The 13648-nt window shown below is 40.2% G+C and overlaps 1 protein-coding gene across 1 annotated transcript in view; it reads left to right on the forward strand.

The window, feature by feature from the left end:
• LOC114069732 (transportin-1-like) overlaps positions 1-13648 on the forward strand; it is a 55742-nt gene that overhangs the window by 24585 nt on the left and 17509 nt on the right. The window contains 4 exon segments of the mRNA XM_027906736.1: positions 5373-5491; positions 9519-9579; positions 10251-10416; positions 12576-12728. Coding sequence (XP_027762537.1) covers positions 5373-5491; positions 9519-9579; positions 10251-10416; positions 12576-12728 — 499 coding nt within the window.

Genomic DNA, 13648 nt, shown 5'->3' on the forward strand with positions numbered 1-13648 from the left:
GTGGCTCACTAGGCTATTTTTACAGTTCTAAGCTTTCTCTCTTATCTCCCTTCCCCCCAAGCCTTCGGGAAAGAATGCTAGTAAGTTTTTAACAACATTCTGTCATCTTCCTTGAGACAATTCCATTTCTTTCAATAGACAGAAAACAACCTGAAGGAAACACAGGGTGTGAAGATTCCCACACTGAAGCAATATTCTTAGCAATTCCCAGCTGCAAGATTGGTCTTTAAGCTAAAACAATTCTAAACCCAACTTATTCTCTTTTCTTCTTGCCAATTTTCTGTTTTCAACCCCTTCCTCCCTCAACAATGCATAATGCAATTGCTTCTAATGAATGATGTTGATAGTATGAAGTTATAATACAGAAACTCAGCTTGTTGCTGAAGTAATAAGATTGTGTGCATCCTGTTGCTTTCAGATAGATGTCTGTTACTGCTCAAAGGATGTGTCTTAATGCTTTGAGCATCACATAGTTTGACATAGCAAGACTAACACAACATTGTTATAGAGTATGCAAAGCAGTTCTGGATAATATTCCTATGCTATTTTGTAATTTTTTGTTATGAATCAACTATTTCCACTGCCTAAAGTCAGTAGAATTGTTTAGCTTATCATTGAAAGTACATATTAAAGTATGACACAAGAACAACCCTGAGATTAGCTCAGTTGGTTAGAGCATGGTGCTAATAACACCGAGGTTGTGGGTTCAGTCTCCTTATGGGCCATTCACTTCAGAGTTGGACTCGAGGATCCTTGTGGGTCCCTTCCAACTTGGAATATTCTGAGAAATACTGAAAAAACCTAAAAGCCTTCAAATAATATTTCCCACACTTTGCTTTGCTACTAGAATCATAGAATCAGCTGGGTTGGAAAGGACCTCTGAGATCATCAAGTCCAACTCTTGATCCACTATCACCGCTCTTACTAGACTATGGCACTAAGTGCCACATCCAGTCTCATCTTTAAAACCTCCAGGGATGGAGAATCCACCACTTCCCTGGGCAGCCCATTCCAATGCCTAGTATCACTGTACTTATTATGGGGACCTACAGGAAAGATGGGGAAGGACTTCATCAAGAATTGTAGTGACAGGACAAGGGACAGTGGTTTTAAACTGCTAGAGAGTAGGGTTAGATTGGATATTAGGAAGAAATTCTTCCCTGTGAGGGTGGTGAGACACTGGCACAGGTTGCCTAGCAATGTTGTGGATGCACCATCTGTCTCAGTTTAAGGAGACAGAAGTGTTTGCTAAGGAGGGCAAGTTATGAGGAAGACCAAGCTTCCCCCTCTAAGCAATTGTAAATCCAAAATTAAGAGGGTCCAGTCGAGGAAATGTGGAGAAAGAAACAAAAAATTAAAAGCCCTTTATTAAAGGATGTATGCATATAGGTAGCACACCAAAAGAACAAAACCAAACAACAATACCTCACCCAAATTCCCACCTAAAAACAGTTCTTTACTCCTTTCGGGGCAATTCTAAGCACGATCAGCAGGAGGCGCTGTTGGATCTCCGGAGCAGTAGAGCCTGCGATTGCACTCTAGTGGTTGTCAGGGGGCACTATTGGCGAACCCCAAGTGGCAAATGGCAGATCTCAGCTGTGCCAGGTGGTTCAAGACCCCAAGGTGGGTCCCCCCCACCCTCAACCATGAAAGTGGCAGCTAGCAAGGGACCAGGATGTCAGTTTGTCCAACGAGGAACGGGGAAACCCAGGAAGAAAGGGAAAAAAATCACAAAATGCTGTCAGTTTCTGGATCCTTGGCAGCTCTGAGGGGGGCACACAGGGGGGCAAAACAGGATGCGAAACTGTGTCCGAAGAACCGGCTGCCCGGCCGAGGAGGAAAAAAGAACAAACTGAACCTGGAGCTTGCTTCTCCCCCCTGCATACTTCCTGAGTCCCAGAAAAAAAGGTAAAAAAGGATGCAGTTTCCCAAGGAGAAAAACTCACCTCCCCCCCAGCAGTCTACTGAGGCCCATTAGCTTGGAATGTGGGGCTGCTGGCTAGTTCTTTTGTGTGTGTGAATCACTCTAGCTATCCCGTCACCCTCTCTTGACAACACCTTCCTTTCACAGTGGGACAGGGGAAAAAATTCCCTGCGGAGTTTTTTTCTTTAAAACAAGCAAACCTATGACACCATCCCTGGAAATGTTCAAGGCCAGGCTGGATGGGGCTGTGACCAACCTGGTCTAGTGTAAGGTGTCCCTGCACACGGCAGGGGGGTTGGAACTAGATTATCTTTGAAGTCCCTTCTGTGAGAAATATATCAAATTAAAATTACAAAGACGGCCAAATAAAGTGAAACAAAGAACTTTATTTTCAGCGCACTGGGTGTGATCAGGTCTGCCTCATGCCAGAGCCCGAGAGCACACATGAGATGGGAGGGGGCAGTTCTTTTAAGGTTTCTTGATTTGCATAACTATTCCCTCCTTCCTCCCATGCTCAGCTCTGCTCCTTTTCTTCCTTAAAAGGTGATATAGCCCTTTTGAGCTCGATTGGGTCTCTCAGGGCCAGCTCACATTTCCCTTTGCCAGTCCATTGGTTGTCTTAACTGACCTCTCAGATTGTTTCCCTGTCCTGGCCATGTGGTCCCTTGGCAATGAGCCCTAGCTGGTCCCATTGTCTTACAGGCTTCCCGACTCGCCTCTATACTGTAACTATAGGCAACAACAATAAGTAACTGCAAACAATCAGTACCCCACTACTAAATAACTCTCCAACCCCCCCCAAACAATGCAGCTTCCAGGTATCTTGACATGAGTAAACTCCTGCTTGTAATAAAACCACCTTATTTATTTCTTACAGGATCACAACTATTAGTACCTATAACAGGTCATGACTGCAACAGAGCTGCAGCCACAGGCAGCTGCAGAACACCCCTGGTCACTAAAACTCCTCATCACGAGGCAACCATGGAAACTCTGCTTGTAATAAAACTGTCTCATTTATTTCTTTCACTTCCAACCCAAACCATTCTATGATTTCCATGCTGTGTATATGCCTGTCTTATACCACTAAGTAGCCTTTTCATTCTGCTGCTATCTAACTTCATGGAGCATGTATTATTACATGCTTAAAGAGAAAATGACAGTGTGAGGAACACCTTCTAACAGAAATTACTTTTTGTCATTCTGGTTTTGTGAGAAATAAAAAACTGGTTTTATTACAAGCAAATAAAATGGACAAAGGGTTATTCTTATTACCAACCTATAGGCATTCCGCGAAAGTTGTAAGGCATACAGTTCAGTCTTGAAATGTATGCCAGGGATTGGGCATGCGGGAAGAGGGAATTGCGAACTAACTGGAAATATAGCTGACCCAGCCCCATGTCACATGACTGGCCATGGGGGCAGATGGAGGCCGCCATTTTGTCTGAAACTCCACCCCTGGCATGAGGGGGGAGCACAGGAGAGCCAATTCGAAGAGGAGAAACGCCCCCCCATGACGAAAACCAGGGTTGGACCTTAGGAATGTTTAAAAGGCGGGAGTTATGAATTGGGAGGTGTGCTCTTGGAAATTTAGAGACTTGAGGACCTAACGTGTTGTAATTAAATTTTCCTACTCGTATTATTATTATTATTATTTTCTTTGTTCTGTGGGGGTTTTTTCCGCCATCGTCGTAAATTTAAAGAGAGATTTTTCTCAGAGTTTTGTCTTCGTGACAAATAACCGCACACAAGAAAAGTGTGGATTTTCAAGCTCTCTAGGGAAAAATACCAAATCACTTCAGTTGCATTAATGAACCTTTCTTGCAATGGATAGGACATTTTTCAACTTTTCCGAGCTGTAATCTGTTCGTAAGTCAGAATAGAGCAGTATTTTTGCTGCTGTCAGTTCTTAATCACAATAACGACCCTTTAGGAAACACAATTTAGTGCAGTTCATAGAATCATAGAATGGTTTGGGTTGGAAGGGACCTCAAAGATGATCTAGTTACAAGCCCCCTGCCATGTGCAGGGACACCTTCCACTAGACCAGGTTGCTCAGAGCTCCCTCCAACCTGTCCTTGAACACTTCCAGGGATGGGGAGGGGAGTCCACAACCTCTCTGAGCAACGTGATCCAGTGCCTCACCACCCTCACAGTAAAGAATTTCTCCTTAATATCTAACTCTGCCCTCTGTCAGTTTAAAGCCATTCCCCCTTGTCCTGTCACTCCATGCCCTTGTAAAACGACCTGTCCAGCTCTCTTGGAGCCCCTTTAGGTACTGAAAAGTGCTAGAAGGTCTCGAATCCTTCTCTTCTCCAGGCTGAACAACCCCAACTCTCTCAGCCTTTCCACATAAAAGAGTTGCTCCAGCCCTCTAATCATCTTTGTGGCCTCTGCTGGACTTGCTCCAACAGTCCCATGTCTTTCTTGTGTTGGGGTCCCCAGAGTTAAATGCAATACTCCAGATGGGATCTCAGAATGGAGTGGTAGGGGAGAATTGCCTCCCTCGACCTGCTGGCCATGCTTCTTTTGATGCAGCTCTGTGGGAATACAGTTCTGTAGGAAGGGATATGTTTGTTGCAAATCTTGCATCCCTAAAATGCATAAGGATAATATAGGTTGTCCCATCCTATTTTATTTTGAGAACAAAATGGTAATTATGGAGGAGGATTTCTTTTGCTTGTTTTAAACGATTGTGTGAGGAAAGGTAGCTGCATGGACTTCCATGAGGCTTCTAAAATGTTTCAGAAATGAAGAGCTGGCATGGAACAATGCAGAAATTACCATTTGGGAAGTTGCGTCTTCCCTAAATTTCTTTGGCAGTTGTACAAAAAACTGATGTAGCTGTGGTATACTTAGCCTTTCTGATAATGCAGGTATTTGATTATTTTTGTTTAAGGGGAATTAAACTTTAGCAGCAAGCCTAAAGATTTGATACTGAATCTCTGAATTACCATTCATGCTAGAAAAAAGTGAGACTTTTTTTTCCCCCTGTAATGGGTTCTACTTAATTGCATCCAGTCAGGTATTTAAGATTTTAAAGGGAAGCTTTTTTTTGGTACTGGATATAAAAAGTTTTTCCATCTTACTAAGTGTTTTATTCAAAAGTAAGTTTTATTAAAAAAGAGAAAGGGAGGGGGGAGTGTTAAAATAATAATTGAAGAAAAAAACAACTATTCTCTGTTTACTATCGTGGGTCTCTGTCTATAGTTTTCTTGGTAATAATGTTCTCACTTAGTGAAGATCTTAGAATCTGAATCATCTAGCATTGTCTCTTATTCTCACCATAGCCTTAAGTAGTATCTTATATCTGTTTCTTCCCCTTGCCCATAAGAAACATATACTATACTCTGGGAGCATAGTTTGATTTTGCAAACATGCTTTGCAATGTTGATAGCTTCTTCAATTAAAACTTATACAAGATTGGCTTTTTTTTTTTTTTGTGTAGTATATGCTTCAAAGGACCCAGGACCAAGATGAAAATGTTGCTTTGGAGGCTTGCGAATTTTGGCTGACTTTGGCTGAACAACCAATTTGTAAAGATGTATTATGTCGACATCTTACTAAGTAAGTATTAAGAATTAGAACTAGTTATTTTGCAATAGTTATCTTTAAACTTCAGTTGACTTTTTCCTGGTTACTATTATAGAAACCGTATCTAGCTTGCTGTATGCTTAGGAGGAGTTTCTTGTAGCTAGTTCTTGTGCATATTAAAAATGGCTGTAGCAAAGAGGTCACTGAAAAGACTTCTGAGGATTTCAGACTTGGCTCCAGAAGCAACCTAAACTGTATCACTGGTGCTCTACCTCAACCTTAACAGCCTGTTAAGTATCAGATTTATATAAAGGTATACTATCATCCGCTTAAGCTTAAACAAATATCTTCATGTGACATTACCTGTAATATATGGTGTACCATGAACATATTGTCTTGACAACTACTATTGTGAGCATTTCTGTGCAATGCTTCTATGTGCATAGTCATGCCAGGGGTTCCCCATCTTTATGAAGAACATAACAAAATGACAAGGTCATTTAGATTTTGGAATCAATTTCATATCAGTTGCCAAGGCAATTTAAACTTGAAAGCATGTATAGTGTTTTTCTTCATGCTTCTTCAGACTGACAGTAGTTTTTTAAGCTTTTATCGAAAGTTCAGAAGGTAATTGTTGTGAACGAGTAATTTCAGCTGCTCAGAGTCGCCATCAAAGGTATTGGCAAAAAGCAGGTTTTAATATGTATTTGTGAAAGTGTGACTTTAACAGAGTTCGATGGCAAGGCTCGCTATTACTATATAGATGAAGCATACGTAGGAAAATCAGATTAGAATCAATCTAGAATGATTTACATGAAGACTGGGAATGCAAAAGGGGGTAAGGGTGCAAAGGATATGGATACAAAAGATAGGGGTGCAGAAGGGCTTAGCAGCACTTAATCATTGACTAATTTAGCATTTAAAAATTAATTCAGTAGGATTTATTACAGTTATAACAGTGACTTAATTATAGATTCACTATAACAGCATTTATACCATAATCAATTCACATACACAGAGGTAAAACCATGTGTACACCTATTTTTATGTGTCTAAATGTACCTATCAATAATTCCCCTCAGGTTCAGTGAAATACTCATGTCAAATCCCTTTGCATTTCCCAACAGGCAAGGGTTGCACCTGGAGGAGCATGGAGATAGTGGGGGGGATATCAGCCTAGGCCTTGTTGTCAGTGATAGTCCTTCAAGTATCACAAACTCGAGGGTTTGAGAGCCCTGAGAAGTGTCTCACTCAGAGGGAGGTTGCTGGTCATAGCCTGTTGTGGTCCAGGAGAGCTCAAAGGACCTCACTTAGGACCGTTGTTTATAGGGTTGTGAGAGAGTTGGCTTTAGTCATCAGTAAGTTTCCATTCTGACCATGACCCAGGTCAGTAACTGCTGGTCTTTTTTCCCAGAAAGTTCAGTAAAAATGGTACTGTTTCACTCGGGCTACGATTCATTTTTTTCAAAAGGTCTTGTAACAGTGGTACCACTTCACTCGAGCTACACTTCAGGTAAATAATTTACCAAGGCTAACAAGAATAACGGCCTTTCCTTTGTTCCCCACCTTGGTCAGGCAGATGATTTTCCTGGTATGGTCAGTGTTGTTTCCACCTATATCAAGCTCCTTGCACAGTCAGGGATGCTTCAATGCTCAACTGGTTCAGTCAAGACTTGTCTGGAGCTTCCGAAGTTGTAGAGCAGGCCCGAAGATGGAGAGAGGGGTGTGCACCACCACAATCCCCCCATGACTAAAATCAATCTCTCTTGCTCCACAGAGTGGTGGTGTGGTTGCCTCTTGCCTCTGTGCCTATACACAGTTTAATGCCATTTTCGTGTTGTAATTTGAGGGAAATTTTTGTTAAGTTCATATTGTCATTGAGATGCATGAGTATTATTGCTGGTCTGAATACCTTCAGAAACAATACTCCTCAGCTGTAGAATATAGAGAGATTAAGTTTGACACTGGTGCTTGGTCAGTCTATGGTAATTTCAGTATTAGTTTGACTTGGCTTGTAATACATATATTTATTTTTATGGATTTATTTTTGTAGCAAATGTGTTTATATGTGAAATACTTGACTTTTTTTCCCCTGTTACTTTTTTTTTGCCATACATCAATACCATTGGAGACTCATGGCCATAACCAGTTAAATAACTAAGTAAAGTTCTAATATAGACTAATGACTAATGTCAAGATCTCTGCAATGTCAGGGACTTGTCTTAAGGGATGATAGTTGAAGTAATCACAAAAGGATAGGAGAGCTCAATGTAGGTAGATTTCCATCCTTAAGAGTAGTGAGGTAGAGTCTTTAGTCACAGGTCAGTTAAGTGACGAATAGAACCAAAGTAATAACTTTTTTATCAAGCATATTTTGGAAGTGTGAATTCTTACTGAAAAGAATTTGATTTTTTTCTGAAAGGTACTTCAAAATAGATTTAATCATATGGAAGAATATCCTGTTTTTAAAATGTAAAACACAGTTGTGCCATCTGGCTACCTCTAGTTAGAAATTAACACTTTTTCAGATGACAAAGTATTAATGAACCTCATAAAATGGAGTGTGGTTAAGGTACTAACTTTTGGTATCAGGCTAAGTTTTTGTCTGGAGCTTTTTGTTTGTTTGTTTGTTTGTTGTTGGGGAGAGTATGATTACAGTCAAAATTATGGACCAGGTAACTGAAAACCAGTTTGCTTTATTTATGTGTTATTTTGACATAGAATCATAAAATCTCTTGAGTAGGAAGGGACCTATAAGGATCATCAAGTCCAACTCCCTGCTCCTCTTAGGACTGTCTAACACTAAATCATATGACTAAGAGTGTTGTTCTCTAGGGAACTCCTTCCAGTGATCGACCACCCTCTCAGTGAAGAACCTTTTCCTAGTGTCCAATCTGAACTTCCCCTGATGCAGCTTCATTCCATTTCCTTGTGTCCTATCACTGGTCACCAGACAGAGGAGATCAGCACATCCCCATCTGCTGCCCCCCTTGAGGAAGTTGTAGACTGCGATAAGGTCTCCCCTCAGCCTTGTCTTCTCCAAACTGAACAGACCAAGTGAACTCAGCTGCTCCTCATAAGTCTTGCCCTCAAGATCCATCACCATCTTTGTTGCCCTGCTTTGGATGCTCTCTAATAGCTTTATATCTTTCTTATATTGTGGTGCCCAAAACTGCACACAGTACTCAAGGTGAGGCTGCACCAGTGCAGAGCAAAGTGGGACAATAACATCCCTCGACCGGCTGGCGATGCTTTGCCTGATGCCCCTCAGGATACAGTTGGCCTTCCTGGCTACCAGGGCACACTGCTGACATATTCAAGTTGCTGTCGACCAGGACCCTCAGGTCCCTTTCCATGGCACTGGTCTCTAGCCTCTCATTCCGCAGTCTGTCCATACATCCAGGGTTGCCCTGTCCCAGATACAGAGTCTGGCACTTGTCTTTGTTAAACTCCATGTGGTTGGTGATTGCCCAGCCCTGTCATTTGTCGAGGTCTCTTTGCAGGGCCTCTCTGCCTCCAGGGAGTCCACAGTTCCTAGTTTAGTATCATTGGCAAACTTACTGTACATTTGATTCCTACTTCCAGGTCATTTATAAAAACATTAAAGAGCTCTGACCCTATAATTGAGCCCTGGGGAATCCCACTGGTGACCAGTTGCCAACCTGATGTGACTCCATTTACTACAAGTCTTTAAACCCAACTCATTAGCCAATTGTTCACCCAATTTGTTATGGACTTGTGTGCTGGACATTTTTTGCAGTACAATACTGTGAGATAAAGTATTGATGGCTTTGCTAAAAATCAAAAAAACCTCACATCTACTGGTGTCCCTTGGTCAGTAAGATGGGTGACCTTGATGTAAAAGGAAATTAAATTGGTTAAACAGGACTTTCCCCTCATGAACCCATGGCTGTGACCAGTGACTGCATTGTCTCTCAAATGTTTTTCAATAAGTCCCAGAATACCTTTCACCATAATTTTACCAGGTACTGAAGTGAGACTGATAGGCCTGTAGTTACCAGGGTCTTCCTTCTTGACATGTATCAATATTTCTTTGTAGACTGATACCTGTGCTGGTAAATGGTATGAAGTATTCAGAGATTGATATTATTCTGTTAAAGGTAAGCATTCCTTCCTTTTATACTCAGTAAGAATATCTGGATAACTTCTGACTTGTAAATCAGAATGGTTGAGCTGGTAGGCCAGATCTGGCCTGCCATCTGTTCAATGGAGATTTAGCTTTTTGGGGCAAGGTATGCTGTTCCAAAAATGCTATGCGACTGCTACCATGTTTGTTGGAAAATAATCTGTGGGCTTTCCTGCTTTGCCCCTCTCCCCTTCCACCCAGCTTTGGCAGAGCTGGGATACTTTTACCCATGAATTACTGCAGCAAAGCATCCTGAAAGAAATGATCAGAATTGATTTTAATGCCCTTCTAGCTTGAACTACAAAGCTTTTTCCATCACAACATTTTAGAATGTGTTTGTGTACTTGAATTTCTCTATCTCTTCTTCCTTCTAATTCCTTCCAATCAAGAGTAATTTCTTTACAAGAAGGGTACTTTGTGCTTTTCCTTGAGATTACCTCTGTTGCTTTTATTTTCCTGATTTTTTTCTGGTAAATACTGTAGCAGAATGCAGGAACAGTGGCATTTTTAGTTAGCAGGGCAGCACAAGTGGGATGTGAATCTTTCACATGTTTATAAATATATTGAACTAAAATTGACACTACATTCTTAATTCCTTGAGCAATATAGTTGCACTAGTTTATCTGATAAAACATTTTTTGGCAGGGGGATGTTGAAGAAGATGAAGCTATTCCAGATAGTGAACAGGACATAAGACCTCGTTTTCATCGTTCACGGACAGTAGCTCAGCAACATGAAGAAGATCATATTGAAGATGATGATGATGACAATGATCTTGATGATGATGATACTATTTCTGACTGGAATTTAAGTATGTCAATGTGTAAAATGTTTTCAAATATAGATACTTGCATAATACAAGAAACAGTAAAAAGAGGAGTTTGTGTATAGGAATACTGAGGCTTTGCTTTTGAACAGATAAAGAACTATCTACTGATATAATTGGTGATTGGGGCAGAGGGGGAGTCTTTCAGGTGATGTTTTGGCTATATAACTGTATTGAAAAATCTAGCCAACTTTAAACTTATTTTGAATATGGCCAATAGAGTTGCAAACATCTACTGGAGGCAATTCAACAGAAGCTTTGGATTTTGAATTTTAATTCTACAAGATAATAGAAAACATATATCACTGTTTTTTACAAGTCTTTGTGGTTGGTTGACCTTGGCTGGATGCAAAGAGGAAAACAAAATAATTTTATTCTCTATTTCCCATCAGCAAGCGATGTTCAACTACTTCCCAGGAAGCAGGGCTTCAGCATGAGTAACAGTTGCTCCAGAAGGCAAACACTGCAAATAATGAATGCTCCCCCTTCCTCCTCCTTTCCTTAGCTTTTATATCTCAGCTGATGCCATATAGTATGTAATATCTCTTTGTTCAGTTTGGGTCAGCTGGCCTACTTGTGTCCCCTCCCAGGATCTTGCCCACCCACAGCCTACTGATGGGGGGAATGTTGGAGAAACAATGCTGATGCTGTGCCAGCACTGCTCAGCAGTAGCCAAAACACTGTTGTGTTATCAGCACCTTTCTAGCTACAAATGCAAAGCACAGCACTGTGAGGGCTGCTATGGGAAAATGAACTCCATCTCAGCCAGACCCAATACAGTCTTACACATTGTTCTTAGCTTAATAATGCTTTCCTTTACTTCAGTCTTCCCTCTAAATCTGATTTGTTTGTGGATTTTTTCCCCTCCATTTGAACATGCTACTACTGACAGCCATTACCAGTAGTTCAGATGTAGTACAGATGAATGTACCTTGAAGCTTATGGATCAAACAACTTTGAGACATAGCTAAACTTTTAATATTATTATTGTTATTATTATTTTAGAAGACAAAAAGCACAAATATGTTTTCCTTTGTAAAGTATCTTTTTATAGTTTTAAATTCATTATGCTGTTCTTGTAGTCATGTGTAGAAATTCCAGAATTAAATCAATATTTTCTGGAAAACATAGCTGAAATGACGGAGGATGCTCTGTGGTCCACAGTTTTGGTTAAGAAAGTGAGGAAACTAAAGCTTGCTAGGAAAGAGAGAGAACAGAACAGTTAAGAAATCTGTTTTCATGTATGTCATCTGGACTTGAGAGAATTCAGATTATCTGAATTTCAGAATTGTGTTCCCTGTTTAGTATCCAGTGTTCTATATTTGATTTCCAATTTTAACAAAAAAGAAATATCAGCACAGCCTGACAGCAGCATTGGTTACTAATGAGACCTGGTAACTAAATATGGAAGCCCACCTTTTTTCCTCTTCTAGCAGAAAGCTGAAACAGAATCACAGAATATGTGGAGTTGGATGGGACTCACAAGGATTATCAAGTCCAACTCTTAACCCTGCACAGGACCATCCCCAAGAGGAACACCATGTGCCTGAGAGTATCATCCAAATGCTTCTTGAACTCTGTCAGGCTTAGTGCTGTAACCACTTTCCTGGGGAGCCTGTTCCAGTGCTCAACCACCCTCTAGGTGAAGAACCTTTTTCTAAGATGCTAGTCTCTGGGAGTCTGTGCTGTTTGTTATTTTTTTTCAGTGAAGACCTGCTCTAAGTTGAGGGCTCATGTTTGGTTTTATTCAAGCTTGTTGGACATCATCTAGAAGCAGAGTAGAAAAAAATTTTCTATTTGTTATCTATTCTAGTAGTTGCTATCTTCCAGCTGAAAAATTAGCTATGTCTTGTTTGGGCCCACTAGTCGTTTAGATCCAGTTTAGGATTTTTACAGTGTGTGTTTCCTGTCAGTGAGTATTTTAATATCTCTAGTGTATAAGTCCTTTTAGTAGCTATAAAAATGCTGCAAAAATGGCTTTCTAAGACCTGTGGCTCAATCCCTGTGTATTGTAATGAAATAGAAGCATCTTTTCTCCTGATACCCTGCCAGCTCAAAGTTAAAATGAGGATCATACTGTCTAACTACAACTGCTTGTATAATAATAATATAATAAGCAGATTAACACTGTTAATTCCCTCCAGGGAAATGTTCTGCTGCTGCTCTTGATGTCCTGGCTAATGTATTTCGTGATGAACTTCTGCCACACATCTTGCCCCTTTTGAAGGAATTGCTTTTCCATCCCGAATGGGTAGTTAAAGAATCTGGTATCCTTGTTCTTGGAGCAATTGCTGAAGGTAAGGCAATAGTGCATATCAAGTTGCTGAATTTTTGATTGGTTCTAAAGCAGCTCTGTGATCCGTTCAGGGTGAATTTACTTGTGTAAGCAAGTATACATCCTTAGCTGATTTGGTTTTAGTGATTAATCTCTACATCTACTAATTGATGACTGCAGTTGTTTGTTTAATGTTCAAATATGCCTTTTTGAAGGCTTAAATAACTTAAATAATTTCTTTTATTCCTCCGTTTCTTAACTCTGTAGCATATATTTTTGGTCTCTCATGAAATACTACCTTAATTTGATACAACAGGAATATTTACATTTCATTCAATGTTTTCAGAAATGGAGAAGACCAGATCTGTGACTTCAGTGCCCTGAGCTGCTTTTTGTGGATGGTTCTCTGATTTAAATGTGATAACTTCCATTTCTTTGTATTTACTTACGGTCTTGGCTTTTTGCCTGTATTTTCATCATCTCTGTCTATTTTGCAAACTGAAGGAATATTTTTGGGTCCATGCCTGGATTATCTATCTTCTCCTACAGTGCCTAGTGGATGTATATTTTCTTTGTTGCTAGAAAGCATTTTTGTTTGGTTTGATTTCAAGTCAAGCAAGATAAAAGTTAGTACTTCTGGCAAATCTCAGTGTATTACTGCCCTTGCTGACTTGAAGTGTGTAGCTTTTATTTGCGTTGGTGTGATATTAGGAGAAAACAAGAACATTAAATTTCTTAAGGAATCTTTTTTAATGAAATTATGTTTTGTTATCAAGGCCTAAACTTTCTCTACTTGTTGTCTTGGTTACTCTGAGCAGACTGGCATAAGACTTCCAAGCTTTATAAACTAATTTTATTTGGGTGCTCTTGCTATACTCCATTTGATAAAGCAGAATTTATGGGGATTGGGGAAACACTAAAGTAGAAATGTAGTTGGAATGA

This window comes from Empidonax traillii, unplaced genomic scaffold (genome assembly GCF_003031625.1).
Source record: "Empidonax traillii isolate 1590-97213 ecotype Southwest subspecies unplaced genomic scaffold, ASM303162v1 scaffold1348:size125593, whole genome shotgun sequence".
In the NCBI taxonomy this organism is placed as follows: Eukaryota; Metazoa; Chordata; class Aves; order Passeriformes; family Tyrannidae; genus Empidonax; species Empidonax traillii.